General features: G+C 35.9%; 1 protein-coding gene across 5 annotated transcripts in view; it reads left to right on the top strand.

Moving 5' to 3' along the window:
• The window catches only part of POT1 (protection of telomeres 1), a 93,183-nt gene extending 72,552 nt beyond the window's left edge, over positions 1–20,631 (top strand). For all 5 annotated transcript variants that reach the window (XM_040259564.1, XM_040259565.1, XM_040259567.1 and 2 more), the window contains 7 exons: positions 1,934–2,090; positions 4,098–4,303; positions 9,052–9,187; positions 13,295–13,383; positions 15,749–15,840; positions 17,385–17,490; positions 19,343–20,631. In XM_040259564.1, the coding sequence (XP_040115498.1) occupies positions 1,934–2,090; positions 4,098–4,303; positions 9,052–9,187; positions 13,295–13,383; positions 15,749–15,840; positions 17,385–17,490; positions 19,343–19,455 (899 nt within the window). In that variant the 3' untranslated portion in view covers positions 19,456–20,631. The remainder of the gene's footprint in view (positions 1–1,933; positions 2,091–4,097; positions 4,304–9,051; positions 9,188–13,294; positions 13,384–15,748; positions 15,841–17,384; positions 17,491–19,342) is intronic.
• Positions 20,632–21,461: the final 830 nt, after the last annotated feature.

Genomic DNA, 21,461 nt, shown 5'->3' with positions numbered 1-21,461 from the left:
ATCAAGGAACTCATCATTGGGCTTCCCTTGTGGCTCAGATGGTAAAGAATCACCTGCAATGCGGGAGACCTGGGTTCGATCCCTGGGTTGGGAAGATCCCCTGGAGAAGGGAACGGCTACCCACTCCAGTATTCTGGCCTGGAGAATTCCATAGACTGTATAGTCCAGGGGTTCGCAAAGAGTCAGACACAACTGAGCGACTTTCACTTAGCACTATCTAATATTGAGAGCATGTATCCATGAGAACAAAAACATACCCATATTTATCTTTTATTCCTCTACCTCATCCTAACTGGCATAAGTGTAAACATATATGCATATGTGCCCCAGCTCTGTTGATAAAAGGGAATGGAAACAATGACATCCAGTAGCAATGAGCACACCTAATGTTCAGATCTTCAGAGAAGGCAGTGGCACCCCACTCCAGTACTCTTGCCTGGAAAATCCCATGGACATAGGAGCCTGGTGGGCTACAGTCCATGGGGTTGCGAAGAGTCGGACACGACTGAGCGACTTCACTTTGACTTTTCACTTTCATGCACTGGAGAAGGAAATGGGAACTCACTCCAGTGTTCTTGCCTGGAGAATCCCAGGGACGGCGGAGCCTGGTGGGCTGCCGTCTATGGGGTCGCACAGAGTCAGACACGACTGAAGTGACTTAGCGGCAGCAGCAGCAGCAGTGTTCAGATCTTAGTTTATAAATAATATCCCCAACCAGGGCTTCTTGGAGAAATAACATATTCCAAAATTGGGAAAGAGAATTGTAAGATGATTCTGGAATATCTTATTGTGCCATAAAGTAGAGAAGTCCTCAGGTTAATGGTGGCCAGTGTCAAATCTGGTACGATTTACGTGTCAAAATTAAAATTACTAGTGATGGGATAGTACTGCTTGAGTAAAGTAGGAATCTATTAGTCCATATGGAGAGTAAAGAAAGAAGAAAACAAATAAATGAGGTTGAATAGAAAATTGTTATTTCAAATAGAATGGCAGCTGATAAACATAAAAGAAATAATCAAGTTAGGGGAAAAAGTCACCATTTTTAATCATGATAGTGATAATTTATTAAGTTGCCAATCATTGGTGGATCCTAAGCTAGCAGGATTCTAAACATTTGATGAAATTGGGATATTTATATTTTATCAAATGCTTATTTATTAACTATGGAGGGGGAAATAATAAGGTTATAGTGGAGAAACCTACTGAACACCACCTTAATGAGCTGAGCAAAGTTTCACATCCCCAGGAGTGAAAACACTGACACCATGTGCCTCTTCATATGCTCCAAGAGGGCCACAGTATCACTTATATGGTAGTATTCCTACCAAAAATGCATAATTGATATCTGATCATGATAAAAACCAGACACACCCAAATAAACAGCCTCAAATTCTCAGTATATCAACGTCTTGAAAGACGAAGAAAAGCTTAGGAACTATTCTACAGTGAAGGACTCCAAATAGTTCAGGATTAGATCCTGGACCTGAAATTAAAATGCTAAATAGGAGCATTATGGGGCTAGTTGGAGAAATTTGAACGTCTGTTGATTCAGTGATAATCATTGGTAAGTGTTTTGATGTTGAAAATTGCATTATAATATGTTAATGAAATTTCATATTCTTGTAAAATACACACTGAAGTAGTTAGGGGTAAAGGGGTATAATGTTTGGAAATTACTATCAAATGATTCCTATATATATATAAATATGTGAATATATGTATATGTGAATCATGTATCTGTAAGATTTATATATGTACATATATATATATGGAGAGACAGAGAAGATGACCGAGATGATGTGGTAAAATGTTACCAAAGTTGACAGTTAATACAACTTAGATTTTATTGTATATTTTTTTCATGGAGATTCTTGTCGTGAATATATTGATATCCTTATAGATTTATCTAACTTAATCCAAAAATTCTTCATAGTACTTACAGGTCATCAGTATTTGGAGAAAACCCCACTGTGTGCTATTTTGAAAGAAAATGCTCCTCAACAATATCGTATCCGAGCAAAACTGAGATCATATAAGCCCAGAAGACTCTTTCAGTCTGTCAAACTTTATTGTCCTAAGTGTCATTTACTGTAAGTATTTTCTGTAATAAAAGCAAAGTTTTCATTTCATAAAATTCGTGTATATATATTTTATTATGTATAAGTTTAAGTCATGGAAGTGAATCAGTTATGGTTAAATCTATTGTATTTTGAAAGAATGGTAATCTTTTTAAGAGAAAACACTAATTCCTTAAAGATAAATCCTTTTGATATTTCTTCATAGTAGTAAAAAAAAGTAGGTGCTATTTTTAGATCTGAAATTCAATTTAGTAGCTCTGATACATGCAAACAAGTAACAGACAATGAAAATATTTAAGCAGACTTTTTCATTTGTAACAAAAAAATATTGAAAGTAAACCATTATTAACTAAAATTCTTAAATAGATAAGATTTCTGGTTAGTTGAAATTCCTAATTGTTACCTTGTTGGAAATATTTCTGTCCTGCTTAATAACTACAATACAGTGAACATAATTTAAATTTTTGTTAATAATTGAAGATTTCTCAGTTTCTGAAAATCTTTATGCTAAGCATCAATTTTTATATAAATGAGTAAATATATAGGACATTAGAATATATATGTACTTATTATTGGCTCAAGACATATTCTGAAAATTATTTTTAATCCCTCTTCCTCTATGTATGCAATTTGACTATCTTCCCTCTATGTATGTAACAAACACATGTATATACTTCATCATTGGGGCATGTTGTTTGTGTGTATGCTCTGCACACTAATGTACATATGGTTTCCCCTCTGAAATGTAAGTATAGTACTGTTTGTGGAGACTTTTAACCATCAGATCTTCTGTAAAACAAGGGATTGTTTTCTATCTATTTGGTCTTCAAATGAGGAAAACATTTCGGAAAGGTTAAGAGGTTTAGGGCTTTCCTGGTAGTCCAGTGGTTAAGAATCCGCCTTGTAATGCAAGGGACACTGGTTCGACCCCTGGCCCGGGAGGTAGCCGCATGCCTCAGGGTAGCTAGGCCTGTGTACCACAACTTCTGAGCCTATACTCTGGAGCCCACAAGCCCCAACTGCTGAGCCCATGTACAACTACAGAAGCCTGTGCACCTTAGAGCCTGTGTTCCTCAGCAAGAGAAGCCACCTCAGTGAGAACCCCATAGTGAAGTGAAAGTTGCTCAGTTGTGTCCGACTCTTTATGACCCCATGGACTATACAGTCCATGGAATTCTGCAGGCCAGAATACTGGAGTGGGTGTCCGTTCCCTTCTCCAGGGGATCTTCCTAACTCAGGGATCGAACTCAGGGATCGAATCCAGGTCTCCCGCATTGCAGGCGGATTCTTTACCAGGTGAGCCACGAGGGAATCTCCTGAGAAGCCCATGCACTCCAACAAAGAGTAGCCCCCACTCACCACAACTAGAGAAAGCCCATGTGCAGCAACAAAGACCAATCATAGCTGTAAAATTAGATAAATATTAAAGACAACACAAAAAAGTAGAACATTTAGTAAGGTTAAGAGATTTTACCTAAAGTTACACACTTGATTGGTGACAGAACAGGAAAGGAAATAGACCTTTTGATTCCAGATTATGCAATTTCTACTATATCATATTTTGCCATATGATTTTAAAAAATTATATTCTAGATTAAAAGGAATCAAAATAAATACTGGTCTATAAAATAGGTACTCTATGAAAGTGAAATTACTTAAATGGTAAGTGAATATTTAGCTGGAGTGAAGATAGGGTTCCTACTGGGAGGTTTAGCATTCCTTACAGAGAACAATTTGGTGAAGAAATAATTATACATAATCTTGGTATCACAGAGCCAGGCAAGGAAATTGGTGGTTATTAATGTAATTATGATATGGATCTAATTAACCATGAAATGTCATCAAATATCTTTCTATTGAATGAGTCCTTTAATCTGCAGAGTGAATTATCTCAATATTTTAAAATAAGTAGATGGTTCATAAGCATATAAACATTCTTTTAATTGGATAATTTGTTAAATTTGACTTTCTAAGCTTATACCAGTTGTTTTTGTGTTATTCCATTGTTGATGATTTTAGGCAAGAAGTGCCACATGAGATGGATTTGGATAAGATTTTGCAAGAGGGTACAAGCAAAACCCCAGATACCAAGCTACAAAATACATCCTTATATAATTCGAAGGTCTGGACCACTAAAGATCAAGGAGAACGAAAAGTAGCTATTCATTTTGTGAAAAATAATGGTATTCTTCCACTTTCAAATGACTGTCTAATTTTGATAGAAGGTATGATGTTTTTACCATTTTATTAACATACAACTTTTTCTTCTGCCTTTCTCTGATTAATTATTGCTAAATTTATTTTAGGGGCAACCTTGAACATATAAAATCAAACTATTGTTGCTTCAAATTTCATATAATATAATATATGTAACAATTAGATTGAACTATATACATACAAATATACATATCTAAGTTTAACTGAATGACATTTTGAAATTATACATTAAACTTAAGTGTTTGCATTTGTTCATCTTGTTAGAGTCCCACATGCAATCTTAATGAGATCCAGTATGATTTTTGAGCTGAATAATAATCAAGAAGCTGTTTATTATATATAGTTGCTGTTGACTTGGCCTCTGGATGTCACTCTTGTTTCATAAAAATGAAAGTCATCTATTGACAGCTAAATTAAGGAAGGAATCCTTGACTCAAGTAAAGATAACTTGACATACAGTATTTTAAAAGAATAAAGCTTTAAGTCAAATTTGTTTTTGAATTTCTTTTATACTTTTGTCTTATTTTTATATAATGTTTATATAACAATACATAATAAAAGAAGACCGCCTCTAATTTGCAATAGAGAAAACTTTAGTTTCATTTTGTAAATGAACTGATCTTTATTACAGTGGATTATGATCATTTTTATTACTGATGTTTTTCTGTTTATAAAAGTAATTCATAATCTTTTAAAAAATAATTATATATATATGTGAATACATATGTGTATAAACATTGGTGTTTTCATGAACATTTCTTGTTTTAATACATTATAGCATATAGGAAACTATTCTAATTAATTTCTGTATCTTAACTGATTGAATAATCACAATTAATCCCATTAAGTTGGTACTATTATAAGCTATTTTATACATGAGAAAACAACCACAGTATAGTGGTTCCCAGCATAGTGACTAGTGAAACTGAGTTACTTCCTGTTTTTTGACATAGTAACTCTGTGATAAACTTTATCTCCCCCTGGATGAAGTGTAATCATGGGGGCACAAAGAATTAAGTAAATGTTACCCAGTTTCTCTCTAGGAAAGTTAGCATAGTGTGCATATGCTTTAGTACCATATGAAATTATCTGTTCCCCTACCCTCATCATTATGATATACTAGAGCTTTAAAAAACTTGGCCATTTTAATGAGTGAAATGTGACAACTTACTTCCTTAACAGTATTTTTACCTGTACCAGAAGATAGACATAAAAACAAAGACATATACACACACACACAAATCGAGTAAGACTATTTATATGCCCTAAAAATAAAATAAAGCCATGATTCTATCAGACTATATTAGAACTGTCCTTGTAGAGCCAACTAAGAGGATGTCAAATACGCCTTCGGGTCCTTCTGTGCTTTGCTGCCTCCCACAGAATTCTGTTCTTAGCCAAGTTGGCCTTAAGGGTTCAAAGGAAGCTTAACAGAGAAGTCCCCGTAGCTCCTGCTTCCATCTCTAATTACCAGTTATCCCTCAAATTTTCAATCTCATCTCCTACCTCAATTCCCATCCCACCCTGTAGGCGTACTGAACTGATGATACATCTTAAACCTAGTGTATTTCTCTGTACCTCTTTGCCATTCCATTGCTGTTTTCCTGGGAAATTCTGCTCTAATACTTCTTCAGAAGTAAATGCAGCAATTCTCCTTATTCAGCAATTCATATATAATATTTAATGAACACCTACATGCATCAGGCATTTTTGTGATTCATCAGGCAGATTTGAGTCGTTCTTATTACATACCATATGAACTTCTAGTAGGGCATTTTCTTCTTATATTTGTGCCTTATCTGTCTGTTTATAGATTTGTTGTCTTTATTAGAATGTAAAACTTCCCTGAGGTCAGAATACATGTAATTTTAATCTATGTAACTTCAACACCTAGAGTAGTAAACCTGATGTGTAATTGACTTTGTTTGCAACCCTATGGACTGTTGCCAGCCAGGGTATTTTTATTTTATCATATTTCTGAGTATTATAACCTCCAGGCCTAGGTTAGGATCTAACTGCAGTTAGATCCTGCTATTACAAATCTGAGAAAAGAGGTTGGGAGCTGGGCAAGTTAAAACGCCACAAAGCTTGCTGTTCTCACCAAGATTTATCCACTATTTTTGAATGACACTCCTTGAATTGTTGCAAACCTTTGGTTGATTTCTGTGCTTAGTCACTCAGGCGTGTCCAACTCTGTGACCCCATGGACTATAGCTGCCAGGCTCCTCTGTGGTTGCAATTCTCCAGGCAAGAATACTGGAGTGGATTGCCATGCACTCCTCCTAGAGATCTTCCCAACCCAGGGATTGAACCCAGGTCTCCCACATTGCAGGCAGTTTCTTTACTTTAATTTCTAGAGTTCTGAAAAAGTTGAATAATTTGATAATTTTTGCCAAAGTTCTTTTTGCTATTATAGAGATGTGTATTTTTGAATGTTCTTACTCCACTATGCCAGAAATACTTCCCCCTCACAATTGAATTTCAACACTATAAATTTTACACAAATTTTTAGGAAATACACAAAACTATTTTTATAAATCATGTTCTCTTTCCCTGGAGAGGAAGAATTATCAGTCTTAGTAAAAGTGTACCAGAAAAGGTACTGGTAGGTTTGAGTAATCAGAGATAAGGCTGCCTTCTAAATGGTATGCCATTGAACATTCTGTTTCTTCTCAGCCAACCTGGTGATTTTAGTGCCCTTCCTGTCATAACGTTTGAGTGTGATGATTTCTCATAGGAAAAATGAATAAATACAGGAATTTCAATTACTTGAACTGTTCACATTTATATTTAAATTAAATGTTAAATTGAAAAGAACTGTGAACTTCCAGATGTTCAAGTTGGTTTTAGAAAAGGCAGAGGAACCAGAGATCAAATTGCCAGCATCCGCTGGATCATCAAAAAAGCAAGAGAATTCCAGAAAAACATCTATTTCTGCTTTATTGACTATACCAAAGCCATTGATTGTGAGGATCACAATAAACTGTGGAAAATTCTGAAAGAGATGGGGATACAAGACAACCTGACCTGCCTCCTAAAGGAGATCAGTCCTGGGTGTTAATTGGAAGGACTGATGTTGAAGCTGAAACTCCATTACTTTGGCCATCTGATGCGAAGAGCTGACTCATTTGAAAAGACCCTGATGCTGGGAAAGATTGAAGGCAGGAAGAGAAGGGGACGACAGAGGATGAGATGATTGGATGGAATCACTGACTCAATGGACATGGATTTGGGTAGACTCCAGCAGTTGGTGATGGATAGGGAGGCCTGGTGTGCTGTGGTTCATGGGGTTGCAAAGAGTTGGACACGACTGAGCAACTGAACTGAACTGACCTGCCTCTTGAGAAATTTGCATGCAGGTCAAGAAGCAACAGTTAGAACTGTACATGGAACAACAGACTGGTTCTAAATAGGGAAAGGAGTCTGTCCAGGCTGTATCTTGTCACCCTGCTTATTTAACTTACATGCAGAGTACATCATGAGAAAGCTGGGCTGGATGAAGCACAAGCTGGAATCAAGATTGCCGGGAGAAATATCAATAACCTCAGATATGCAGATGACACCACCCTCATGGCAGAAAGTGAAGAAGAACTAAAGAGCCTCTTGATGAAAGTGAAAGAGGAGAGTGAAAAAGTTGGCTTAAAGCTCAACATTCAGAAAACAAAGATCATGGCATCCGGTCCCATCACTTCATGGGAAATAGATGGGGTAACAGTGGCAGACTTTACTATTGGGGGCTTCAAAATCACTGCATATGGTGATTACAGCCATGAAATTAAAAGATGCTTGCTCCTTGGCAGGAAAGTTATAACCAACCTAGACAGCATAATAAAAAGCAGAGACATTACTTCGCCAGCAAAGGTCCATCTAGTCAAGGCTATGGTTTTTCCAGTAGTCATGTATGGATGTGAGAGTTGGACTGTGAAGAAGGCTGAGTGCCGAAAAATTGATGCTTTTGAACTGTGGTGTTGGAGAAGACTCTTGAGAGTCCCTTGGACTGCAAGGAGATCCAAACAGTCCATCCTAAAGATCAGCCCTGAGTGTTCATTGGAAGGACTGATGTTGAAGCTGAAACTCCAATACTTTGGCCACCTGATGCAAAGAACTGACTCATTTGAAAAGACCCTGTTGCTGGGACACATTGAAGGCAGGAGGAGAAGGGGATGACAGAGTATGAGATGGTTGGATGGCATCACCAACTCAGTGGACATGAGTTTGAGTAAACTCCGGAGTTGGTGATGGACAGGGAGGCCTGGCGTGCTGCAGTCTGTGGCGTCCCAAAGAGACACGACTGAGTGACTGAACTGAACTGAAAACTGAAAAGATTCATTTCAAACTCAAGACTAAATTTGCCTAGACATAATAGTATATAGCAAACTTAATAATGGGAATCCCCTCATTTTTTCATTCTCAAATTTATTCTTTTTAGGTCATTCGAACCAAAGTGTTCCAGGCATAAAGAGCAATTTGTATAAATTTTAAAAGATGACGGTTCATATTTCACAAACCTTTTATTTTGCTCATATCTCAGCATTTTTTCTCAGTGGTTTCTTTAATCAATGAATAGGATCCTAAGTTTACAAATTGCTATTTTTAACAATAAGTGTATAAGTGTGTTAAATTCATGGCATTTGTTGTCTTTTTCTGTCCATCCTTTTAGTCTTTTACTGCCTTTAAGGTGTTGCACAGTAAATACCCCAGTTTGTCTACTTTATGTTTGTACTATTTGAAGGGTTTATTTGTTCCCTTTTAATAGGAGGTACACTCAGTGAAATCTGCAAACTCTCAGACAAGTTTCATAGTGTAATTCCTGTAAGATCTGGCCATGAAGACCTGGAAGTCCTTGACCTTTCAGCTCCATTTCTTATACAAGGAAAAATACATCACTATGGGTATGTTTTCAATAATGGGAACTTTTAATTTTATTTGTTTATTATTTTATCCCAGTTGTTACTGTATTCAGTGGATAGTGATTGAGTACCAGTTTATAGGTGATAGATTTTTTTGGTATATGTCTCTTCTTTGAATAGCATGTATATTGAGTGTCTGTACTCTGCTAGGTTTAAGGCTGCCCTAAAGGCTAATATTCATTTGCTTTCTAAAAATTTAGATGCTTGTTACAGAGAAAGTTCAGAGCTGCATCCTAGTAAAGGTTAAGTAATTGAATTCCAGAATTTCTGTGCCACAAAGTTATAAATGAGAAAGTAGAAGTTATCAAACTACATTAGGAGCTACTTACTAGGTTTGGAAAGAGGCAATGTAGATAACATCTGTGTTTCCACCTGATCAAACAGTCAAAGGGTTCTGCTTTGTGAAACCTTGGGTTATAGAATATTTTCTGCTTTATTGGAAAATACCAGATTGTTTTTCCAATGATTATGGTCCAGTCGTGCAGTGTGTGTGCTAAGTTGTTTCAGTTGTATCTGACCATTTGTGACTCTATGGACTATAGCCTTCCAGATTCCTCTGTCTATGGAATTCTCCAGGCAAGAGTACTGGAGTGGATTGCCATATGGTTGAATCAGCAATGTGTAAAAATTTGTTTACCTCAGATTCTCTTTGACACTTAGCTCTTGGTATTAGTCCGACTTATGATTTTGTTAGACTGATGAGCATCAAGTAGTATCTGCTGTTTTTGTGAGTTTAAATATCTCTCATGTTTATTGGCTCTTTAGGTTTTCTCTTCTGTGAATTCCATATACACATTTTTCACTTGTTTTTCCTATTGAATTATTGGTCCCTGTTTTGGTTCTTGTGTGTGTTTGTGCCATGTGTTTGACTCTGTGACCCCCATGGACTGTAGCCCGCCAGGCTCCTCTGTCCATAGGGATTCTCCAGGTAAGAATACTAGAGTAGGTTGCCATGCCCTCCTCCAGGGGATCTTCCCAATCCAGGGATTTAACCCATGTCTCCTGCATTGCAGGCGGATTCTGTACTGTCTGAGCCATCAGGGAAGTCCTGTGTATGTTTAGCCAATTGTAATAATTCTACAAAGAGATGTGGAAAGAATTTTTGTAAGCTTTTGTATGCAGTTACATGCATCTCATCAAACTTCTAGTCCACCCTATACTTTTTTAACTCTATGGTTCCTTTTATTTTATAGATTTTTCCAATATTAATATAGTCATATTTACCAAAATGTTTGACAAGACCTTAAAGTTTTTATAAAACTTTACTTAGATTTCTGGATATGATACTTTTTTAATAAACTGAAACTACTGCTTCAGTTTTTTAGCAGTTGCACATCTTTTAAGAATTTGTTTGTCCTTGAATCTATTTTAGTAAGGAAAGTTTTCTAGAATAGTATTTCATTTGTTTTTCAGGTTTAAATTTATTGACATAAAATTATTCATAGTGTTTGTCTTCTTTTTATCTCTTCTTGAATTCACTTCATATTATTTGCAACTTTTTAACCCTTGGCCTTTTTTGCCAAAGCAACTAGCTTTTGTTTTTGTTGATGGTCTGTATTTTGTTTATTATTGTTCTTTACTTTTTTCCTTTACTTTCTGTAGGTTTCCTTAGTACTCCATTTATGTAATGTTTTAAATTGAATGTTTGCCTTACTTAATTCATTGTTTTTTAGTATACATTTAAATATTTATATTGAATTCTGTAATTTTCCCCTGAGAAAGTAGCCATAGCTTTAACCAAAGGTTTGATAGATACTGTTTTTCTTGTCATTTCTAAATGTTTCACAGTTTCCATTATTATTTCTTTGGCCCATGAATTATTTCACTCTGTATTTAAAATTTTTTACACACTCATTTTATGTACTACATTCTTATTTATATTTTAGTTAATTACTTTTTAACCAAATAGCTTGATGTATTTCATAATGATCCATCTTTGCTTTATCAAGGAATATGTTTGTTCAGAATTTGTACATACTACATAGATTTTTAAAACAATGTGTATTTTCTAACAGTTGTGTTTAATGTTTAATAGTGTTTAGTTATGTCCATTAGACAAGCTTATTAATTGTATCCAAACCTTCTTTCCTTTGTGATTTTAACTATATAGTACCTTCTTAAAGGCTATGGTTAATGTCCTCTGTGATTGTGGGTTTGTGACGTTTTATTCTGTCAATGTGTACTTTATATGTTTTGAGTCTTTTTTGTTTGTTCATTCAGGTTCAGCATTTCATCTTCTTGGTGAATTCAGTGTACTATATATCCTTATGTAATAACTTCATCTATTATCATGATTTTTTGCTATAATGTTTATTTTTTTTCATATTCTTATAACTGCATCAGCTTTTTTGGTTGGTAATCCCATTGCTTTTATATTTCTTTGTTGTTATATTTTAGTAGGTCTCATAAATAAATACCAATAGATTTTAGTTGTTTTTTGTAGATGATTTTAAAATAAGTTAATTACTAAAACATCTAGGTTTTATTTCTACATTATATTTCATGTTGTTTTACACTTGGTGGTGGTGGTGGTAGTGGTTTAGTTGCTAAGTTGTGTCCAACGCTTGTGACTCCATAGACTGTAGCCCACCAGGCTCCTCTGTCCATGAGATTCTCCAGGCAAGAATACTGGAGTGGGTTGCTGTTTCCTTCTCCACACTTACCATAGTATTGTTGTTTCCCTTCTCACCCTTTTTTGTTATTACTTTATTTTTTTTCTCCAGTCATCTGTTGGATTAATTTATAAAAATGTTCTTATTTTTCTCCTTTTTCCTCTTTCATTTCTTTGGAAGTAATGAATTCTCTAATTTATGCTTGTTACTCTTTAATTTTTAATTTGTATAGTTACTTTATCAATCTCTAAAGTTTAGTATTACAGCCATTTTTGAAGGTAACTCACCCAGTTAGCTTTTTCTGTTAAAGAAGATGCTTTGGTGTATTTGAAGAGTAGAAGGAGATAATATTTAATATAGTTACCCTCTGCTCCTCCCTAGAATGCAAATGAAAAGTATTCTGCAGGAACCTTTTAAATGTTAATTTTATATTTTTATTCAAGTTTATTTTCTTATCAACACCTCCTAAATATTAATATATATAATAAAAAGTCAATTTAGTTCAGTTCAGTCGCTCAGTCGTGTCCAACTCTTTGTGACCCCATGAATCACAATATGCCAGGCCTCCCTGTCCATCACCAACTCCTGGAGTTCACTCAAACTCATGTCCATTGAGTCAGTGATGCCATTCACCCATCTCAGCCTCTGTTGTCCCCTTCTCCTGCCCCCAATCCCTCCCAGCATCAGGGTTTATCTATAAGTTTATATATAAGTAAAGCAAAATATCTATACTAGATAATGTACCATGTAAGTGTATTATGTGATTTTAGATTGATTTATATTACAAAGAATAAATATAGTATTGTACATGCATGCTCAGTTTCTCAGTCTTGTCCAACTCTGCGACTCCATGGACTGTAGCCCATCAAGCTCCTCTGTCCATTGAATTATCCTGGCAGGAATACTGGAGTGGGTTAGCATTTCCTCCAGAAGAACTTCCTAGCCCAGGGATTGAACCCACATCTCCTTCTTTGACAGGCAGATTCTTTACCACTCTGCCACCTAGGAAACCCCTAACTAGCATTAAGCATCATAAACTATGATTCTCTAAATATGTCCTAGTACTAACTTCTTTAGTTAGAGTAACTTTCTCCTATTGGCTATATTTATAAATTTAAGGTCCTGGGTATTACACATTGTTCTCAGAGCCATAAATCAAAAGAGTTTTTAGAGTTTTTCACTTTACCAAATAAGGAAATTAGCCAAATTAATTAACAGCCTGCACCTGGAACCTTTCTCATTGTCAGCTTAGCAATGTATATTCTGACTGTACTATCTTTTTGGATTGCTTCTATTGTAAGAAGTTTATTTTTTAATAATTGTTTGTAATATGCACATTAAAATACAGAAATTGCAGTGCTCTTTTGTTTAATAATATACTTTTTAAATTGTGCGTGCTTGCACAGCAAGGATTTATAATAATTAAATGTTATAATAATTACTTATAATAAATTATTTTTTCTTTTATTGATTTCAGATGTAAACACTGCTCTAATTTGAGACCAATAAAAAATCTAAATTCCCTGGTTAATAAAACATCGTGGATTCCTTCTTCTGTGGCAGAAGGTTAGATAAATTTCTATGTCCTGTAATTGTAACTGTCTTTGTATAGGATAGTCTCACTCATAATATTTCAGTATTTGTGGATATTTTAAAATCAGAGGAAAGGTTATGCTAAAGTTTAGTTTTTCTTAAGCAGGACCATTCACAGTGATCATAATAAAAATTAAAATATTTAAAAAACCTGAAAATGTACTTTTAAGAATCTGCCAGTATTTTTCATTTACTACATTTTAATTTTCAGTAATTTAGTATTAATCATAAATACAACTTGTGAAAAATCTCTGCAGTCTATGGTATCTTGGGTTTGAAAAGAATTTTAGAGCTAGCTATTACAACTTTTTACCCAATACAAGTCTTTACTGGAATAATAAGAGTCTTTTTATATCACATCATTAACTGTGGTCATCCAGCCTTGGCTTAAAACTCCCCAGCGACTGGGGACCCATTTACATTGCTAAGTCACTTCAGTCATGTATGACTCTGAGCGACCCCACGGACAGCAGCCCACCAGGCTCCTCTGTCCATGGGATGTACATTGTAAGGTAACAAATCTCTTACTTTTTAGATGCAGTACTTAACAGTGGGGCAAAACCTGCTTACCTGCAATTTCAACATGGGCCACATTCTGTCTACTATTAACAGAATTAGAGTCCATGTGTTCTCTTGTATAAAATCAGTAGACTGTGCATTTGAAGGTAATCTGTCAAGTATTCATTAAGTCCTTATTTCTCCAAGCAGGTGCCCATACTTCCTTTGGTACTTTCCCATGTTTCTTACTGCTTTATTTCTCCTCTTCAATAAGCATTCCATTTTACCAATGTTCTTCTCAAAGTTTGGTACTCAAAGCTAGAAATAGGGCTGCAGATGTTGGCCAATTTGGAATATGGAGAAAACCTTTATTCCCTAAAATTGGACAGTGCTCCTGCTTGCCTGAAAATTTTATTGTGTAGATATTGGTTTGTATTCTTGGTTTTGTTTTCTTTCTCTTTTAATCTAGCTATATGATACCACTAATTCATATTTTGTTTGTGGTACAGTTAAAGTCCAGATTAACTTTTGCATGAGTTTCTTGCTGTGTACTTCAAGCTTGGTCTCGTCATCCTGTACTTAATGTAGTTCTTTGTTTGCTTATTGGTCCCTTAGAGTAGGTTTTATGTTCATCCTTCTTGGTTTTAGCCCACAGTCTATTGAGGACTTTTGAATCTTTAAAATCAGTTCCTCTTAATATTAACCATTTCTCTCATGTCTCTATGCCCTAATTTATTTTTCTTACTTGCCCCCTTTATTAGTCATATTTGAATATGAATTCCACAGATGGAAGACAGTATTCCATTATATAAGCATTTTGAATCTTTCATTTATAGACACAAAGTAAAATATTCATCTTAACCTATACATGTTCATATGATTTAGTATCACTTTAATATCTTCCTTTTTCCTCATCTTAACCAAATTATGAAATCTCAGATTCTGGCATCATTCAACCAGATGCTATCTTTTAAAAAATAAGTGATCTCTGTGCTTAAAATCCAAAGTATAGAGACAGGTTACAAAGTCCTAACCATTGAACTGTATGCTGTTTTTTGTAAGAACATTCTGGCACTTAAATTTTCTCTTTCATAAGCTAACATGCATTGAATTGCCTTTCTTGAATTCATTTTTATATTTTCTGTGAAGATCGACTCATTTTAAAGATAATGCTGTATCAATATTTAGTTTTTTAAAAAGGTACTGGGACTTCTCTGATGGTCCAGTGGTTAAGAATCCACCTGCCAATACAAGGACATGGGTTCCATCCCTCGTCTGGGAAGATCCCACATGCCGCAGAGTAGCTAAGCCCTTGTGCCCCAGTTACTGAGCCCACACTCTAGAGCCTGTGCTCCGCAACAAGGGAAGCCACCACGTGAGAAGCCCCTGCAGTGCAGTGGAGAGTACCCCCTGCTTGCCACTCACAACTGGAAAAAGCTCTCATGCAGCAAGGAAGACCCAGTACAGCCAAAACATAAATTTTTGAAAATAAAATTAACAAAAAAAGATACTGTTGTTCTTGAGTCATTGTCTCTATATAGGTGTAGTGTAATATTCCAGAATTACCCTTCTGAAATGAGCTTAACATATTAGTATTAGGGAACAAAAAGGAATGCCTTTTTAAATTTTTTTTTTGATCTCTTGAATTATTTTAGTAAACAAGATTAACAGGAACATAATATCACAAAACAACTTTTTTCTTTACTTTTATTAAAAGGCATAGTGGGACTTCTTGGTGGTCTAGTGGTTGTGAGACTCCATGCTTTTACTGGAGGGAGCACAGTGTGGTCAAAGAAAAAAGACATAGATTCATATGGTTTCAACTTTTTTCCTCCATTAGCACTGGGCATTGTTCCCCTCCAACAAGTGTTTGTGATGACATTTACCCTTGACGATGGAACGGGAGTATTGGAAGCTTACCTCATGGATTCTGTAAGTAACAGAGGCAGTGAAGATATTTCTAAAATAGTACTTTTTTGAATTTTAATATATTTATTCATGCCTACCTTATTACTGAGAACATTTAAGGCAACTCAGAAGAATAAATAAAATACAAGCACATAATTCTTAAATTATGTGTGTATTTACTCTCTTTTGATTTGACACTATAGTCTTAATATGTGAATAGTGAGAAATTGAAAAATAAGAATTTAAGGAAAGACTCCTCCATACCATGCCAAAGTTCTACTCCAAGAACAGAAGGCAGAGGCGTGGCCATACCCTCAGGCAATATCTATTAGCATTTCACTGGGCTTTTTAAGTCTCCAACATTTCATATTAGAAAGAATGAAATTACTTTTATGGGGAGATCCTTTGTATTATATGAAGGTTGGTAGCTATCCACAAGACCACCTTCATTTCTAACAAGTTCAAGCTGAGGGGTTCCCAAGACCAAGACCCTTACCTCTGACACCAATCGAAAGTACAGATGTCTCCACCACCACTCTTTTACTAGAAAGACTCACAGAACTTACTGTGTGCCGTTATGCTCACTGTTAACAATTTATTATGGCTAAAGGTTATAAGTTAAAATCATCAAGGGAAGAGGTGCATAAATGAGTCCAGGAAAGTTTCAAACATGGAGCTTCCATTTGTTCTCTTCCTGTGGAGTCGTGGACAGTGTTACTTTCCGGGTAATGATGTGTAGCAGTACACCTGAGGTGTTGCCAACCAGGGAAGCCCAAAGGAGCCGTAGTATCCAGTTTCTATTGGAGCTTCATCAGGTAGTCATTATTGGCTGCCCATGTAACTTATCTCAGTCTTCAGCCCCTCCAATGGTCAAGTTAAAACCACATACTCCAAACTCTCCACCCTAAGTCACAGTGTTAGAGTGACCCAAGTTCCCCAGGCAAATGCAGACACGCCTGTGAGGCAGGATGTCCCAAGGTTTAGAGATTACCTCTCAGAAACTGAGGGCAAAGGCCAGTGAGGTTAAATTTTTTACTACACACGTTGGGAAAAAAAATCTGGGATAAAGAGGAGGACAGCTTTTCTTCTGCCTAGGCAGTTTACCATTTATGAAGTATTTAATGAGCACCTGCACTATGCCAAGTGCTATTCTTTGTGATAGGAATGTGGCAGTGAGTGAAGCAAGCAAACTCCTTTCCCTCCTGGATCTTACAAATAGTAGAGGAGAAAAAGTTAAACTAATAAATACATAGTATATATTATACTGTTTTAAACTTGCCACTTAGACTTTGTAGGTGCTTAGTCTATGTGTTGTCAAGAGAACAGTAAACTTCACTGTGCTCTGCTCATTACTTTTATCGTATGTCAAGACAATTTAACTTGATTTTATATGTATCTCAAAGCTGTCTTTAATGAATTAGATTTTAGAGTTTAGCACTCTAGTTTATGAATTCTACAATATAAATAGGGTGAAATAGTATAGATGATTTTAATTAGATAATATTCAAATACTTTCACATTGATTATAATTTCTGATCATTTCCTTGTTTCTTCATGTTTTTCTTAAGGAAAATTTCTTCCAGATTCCAGCATCAGAAGTCTTAAACAATGATAATCTTCAGCACAGTATGGAAATGATCATGGATATGTTTTGTCCTCCTGGAGCAAAAATTGGTAGGCAGTAATATTTATTAATGCCATTCATTCTCTCTTGAAATAATACTTAGCTTATGGCTAATCTCTAGACTTTTAGAGGTAAAAAAGTTTTAAAATCTGAATCCAAATAAATTTATAAAGTAGTGATTGATGAGACTGTATGACATACCTACTGATGAAGACTGTAGCAAGGATAAGACAGGTATGAATCATAATTCCTGAAATGAGAAAAAGATTTTTTATATATTTTGAAATGTATCAGGGGGAGGCAGTTTTAATTGCAAACACATTTGATAAGCTGCTTGTGCAGTTGAAATTAAACCAACAGGGATGAAATTTTGACAAACATTTCCTATAAAAAACTCACTTAGCCAGTTCACTGATAAATTGTTTATTCAATATTAACTAATTTCAGATTTTATAAGTTTTTATTTTGCTAAATATTTTGCTAGCTTTTGTTGTTTTCTGTGTAATATTTGATCCATCAGCCAGTCTTCAAGTCAGATTGCCTTGATTACACCTACTTCTTTTGTGGCCATTATTTCTCTTTGCCTTAAATGTGCAGATCTAAATCATTTTAAGGCAATTTGACTTCTTCTAACAATTTTTCATCAGTAACAGATTTTACCAGCAGCAAATTTAGCTGTTGTCAGTTTAACTTTTATAGTTTGTCTTAAATCAGGTTTTATTTTCCCCTAGTCAGTCTTTGCATTTTATAACAATTCCAAAGAGAGAGTTTTTGTACATCCATAACTAAGTCTAACTTACATACTTTTGTTTGATGTCAGTTTTCATTTTTATTGGCTGTTTGGATTCTTTTGGATAAATATTTGAAAATAAAACAGTCATATCAAAAAGCATAGATGTGATAGGCTTTTGATCCATACCACCAGATGGCTTTTCAAGAGTATTTTCCCTCTTCATGGTTCTACCGACAGTATGGGAGAAGCCTGTCTTGCTTGACCCTTGCCAGTAGTTAGGATTATATTAAGTGTCTTTCAAATTCAAACTTGAAGAAATATTACCAGGCTGTTCTAGAAGCTATATATAGATTCACTGTGGTCATGACCAAAGCTTGGAAATGGCACCTGTGGCTGCCATATTGCCTGGACAGAGTACCTGGTACCTGACAGGGCTTTCAGCTAGACAGATGTAAAGGTGAGCTGGTTTTCTTCTCAGTCAACAAAGAAAAACAAAACAGGGGAGATCAGTAAGCACTCAGCAGAAAAAAAAGAAAGAAAAGTCCCCACCAGGGACTTCCCTGGTGGTCCAGTGGTTGAGAATCTGCCTTCCAGTGCAGGAGACAAGCGTTCGATCCCCGGCTCAGGAAGATCCCACATGCCACGAGGCAGCTAAGCTTGTGTGCTTGTAACTACTGAGCCTGCACTTCAGAGGCTCCTGTGGCTCAACTGCTGAAGCCCACGTGCTCTAGAGCCTGTGCTCTGTAACAGGAGAAGCCACCACAGTGAGAAGCCATGCACTACAAAGAGGAGCAGCTCCCGCTCTCTGTAACCAGAGAAGAAAGCCCGAGTAGCAGCAAAGACCCAGCACAGCCAAAAAATAAAATTTAAAAAAGCTGGAAATGATTTAGATTACTACCTATGATATCAAATATTTTGAAAACCCTTCATTGTGACTTTTTCATGTTATTTGAGAAAAATTCAAATTAGAATGGCTGCAAAACAGTAACATGAAGCCACTGTGTGTTTGAAAGAACAGATGATGTTAAATTTGGTGAGTGTATTTATTTACTTCTCAAGCTAAATTAAATATGTTAATTTTACTAGTTAAGTGTTATGCTTAGATACATATTTCAGAGTTATTTGTTTAGTTTTAATGATTCAATATCACTTCATTTTTTGATTTGTAGATGCATATCCATGGCTGGAATTCTTCATCAGGTCATATAATGTCACAAGTGGAAAGGAGAAGCAGACATGCTATCAGATTTTTGATACTACAGTTGCAGATGATGTTATCTAATTTTGACATTCAGCTTAGAGCATATGAAATATTGTAATTTTAGGAAACATTACCATTTTCTATGAGATTGCTATAAAACACATGAAACATCTAATTCTATAGTTTATTTTCCATTTTAGCCAGTTTTTGACCAATAGGCATTGTGTTATCTTAATGCCCTCTTGTAAGTTCAAAATGTTCCTGTTGCTCAGAATCTCCAATATGTTACCTGTGAGGGGTATAAAAGAGAGACTCAAATAAATAAGGACTGTGTTTTCACTTACTCTTGACTTTTCTCCTTTCAGAGAAGCTATTTTGCTACCCTGCCCTAACAGTTGGAGTAGGAAATGGCAACCCACTCCAGTATTCTTGCCTGCAAAATTCTGTGGACAAAGGAGCTTGGGGGACTGTAGTCCATGGGGTCACAAAGAGTTGGACCCAACTGAGCTGCTGAGCACCAGCACCCTAAAAATCCTCCCCCTGTTGGTTTCCCCCTGTGTCACCCACCGATTTCTCTGCCATGCACCATCCCTGGTTGAACTGCTTTTTCTAAAGAAAAAACATCAGCATTACATCAGCCATGTGGATGATTTTAGCAAGCCTATTGGCTTAGGAAATGTCCTCATCTTAAACCTTCAACTTTTACTGAATGCAAGGACTTGATTTGTTTCATTTTTGTACAAAGGGATCTGCTTAAACAAGTACTCCTTGAAGAAGTGCTTTTCTGCGTGAGGTGCAGTGTGCTTGAAAGAGTGATTCGCTTTAAGTGAAAGTAGTGGAATTGCTTTCCTCAGGTGCTGACTTTGACCCATTGAGGATAACTCTGTTTTTTCAGACTCATGTGCTTTGATTGCTTGTTTCTCTACATGATACTAGAAGTTATTCCATTTCTTCTCAATCTAATCAAGTGGTCAAATTTGCAGTGTTCGTGGTTTACTTGTATTAACCTTTTTGTTAGGATCTTATGTAAAATATACTTCTATTTCAGGTTGAACATTAAGAGAAAAATTAACTCAGTATGATAGTCTGCTTTTTACTTGGTGATATTTGTTAAATTAAAAATCATGAGTATTCAGTTTTATACAAATACTTGTATATATTTGTATATATGTAAAAATTTGTGTGTGTTATTTGCTGACAACTGAGAGATACAGATCTGCCTAGTTCAGTATTAATAAAGAATAGATAAGTATATAATTTCAGCTGTTTTTATTTATTTGCCCTATGTTGAGCTGAGGCATGATTGGAAGTGAAGAGTCAAAGCAGATGTATCAATATAACAGATATTTAGAACTATCCATGCACCAAGTACCATACTAAGTAAGTACTTACTTTGTATTTTGGGCTTCTCTGGTGGCTCAGATGGTAAAGAATCTGACTGCAGTGCAGAAGATCCAGGTTTGATCCCTGGGTCAGGAAGATCTCCCGGAGAAGGGAATGGCTACTCCAGTATTCTTGCCTGGAGAATGCCATGGACAGAGGAGCCTGTTGGGCTACAGCCATGGGGTCACAAAGAGTCAGACATGACTGAGTGACTAACATGTATTTTAGTTTCAGGCAACCCATTTTCCTGATAAGAAAACTGAGACTTGACAAGCTGACTTGCCTAAATGCATACAGTTATTGTCAGTCAGCACTTGAATTCACACTGTCTCTGCTCAGAGGCGGCACTGCTAATAACCACCCCAGGATTCTGGAGCAAAAGCCAGCATGGGATTTTTCTACAAGTGAATTCTCCCTTAAATCTCTGAAGTAACATTGGAGATAGGTTAAAAGAGGAGTCAGTGATGTGTTCTCTTATACTAACTAAAAGGTTTTTCACACACTATTGACAAAAAGGGATTGGATATCTGATTTCCTCTGTTCACAATAACTCTAAATTAGAGCTCCTGAGTATATTAATACATCTCCATGGCTAAATGCCCGTCTCCCCCCATCACCAGATTGTCAGCGTGTTCGAGACAGTGAAGGAGACTGATGCTGCTGTTTTGGATTCAAAACATTGAATCAAGAGTTTGATTCAAACT

This window comes from Oryx dammah, unplaced genomic scaffold (genome assembly GCF_014754425.2).
Source record: "Oryx dammah isolate SB20612 unplaced genomic scaffold, SCBI_Odam_1.1 HiC_scaffold_18, whole genome shotgun sequence".
In the NCBI taxonomy this organism is placed as follows: Eukaryota; Metazoa; Chordata; class Mammalia; order Artiodactyla; family Bovidae; genus Oryx; species Oryx dammah.
The sequence above is the reverse complement of the archived record's forward strand: the minus strand, read 5'-3'. Positions and strand labels throughout refer to the sequence as shown.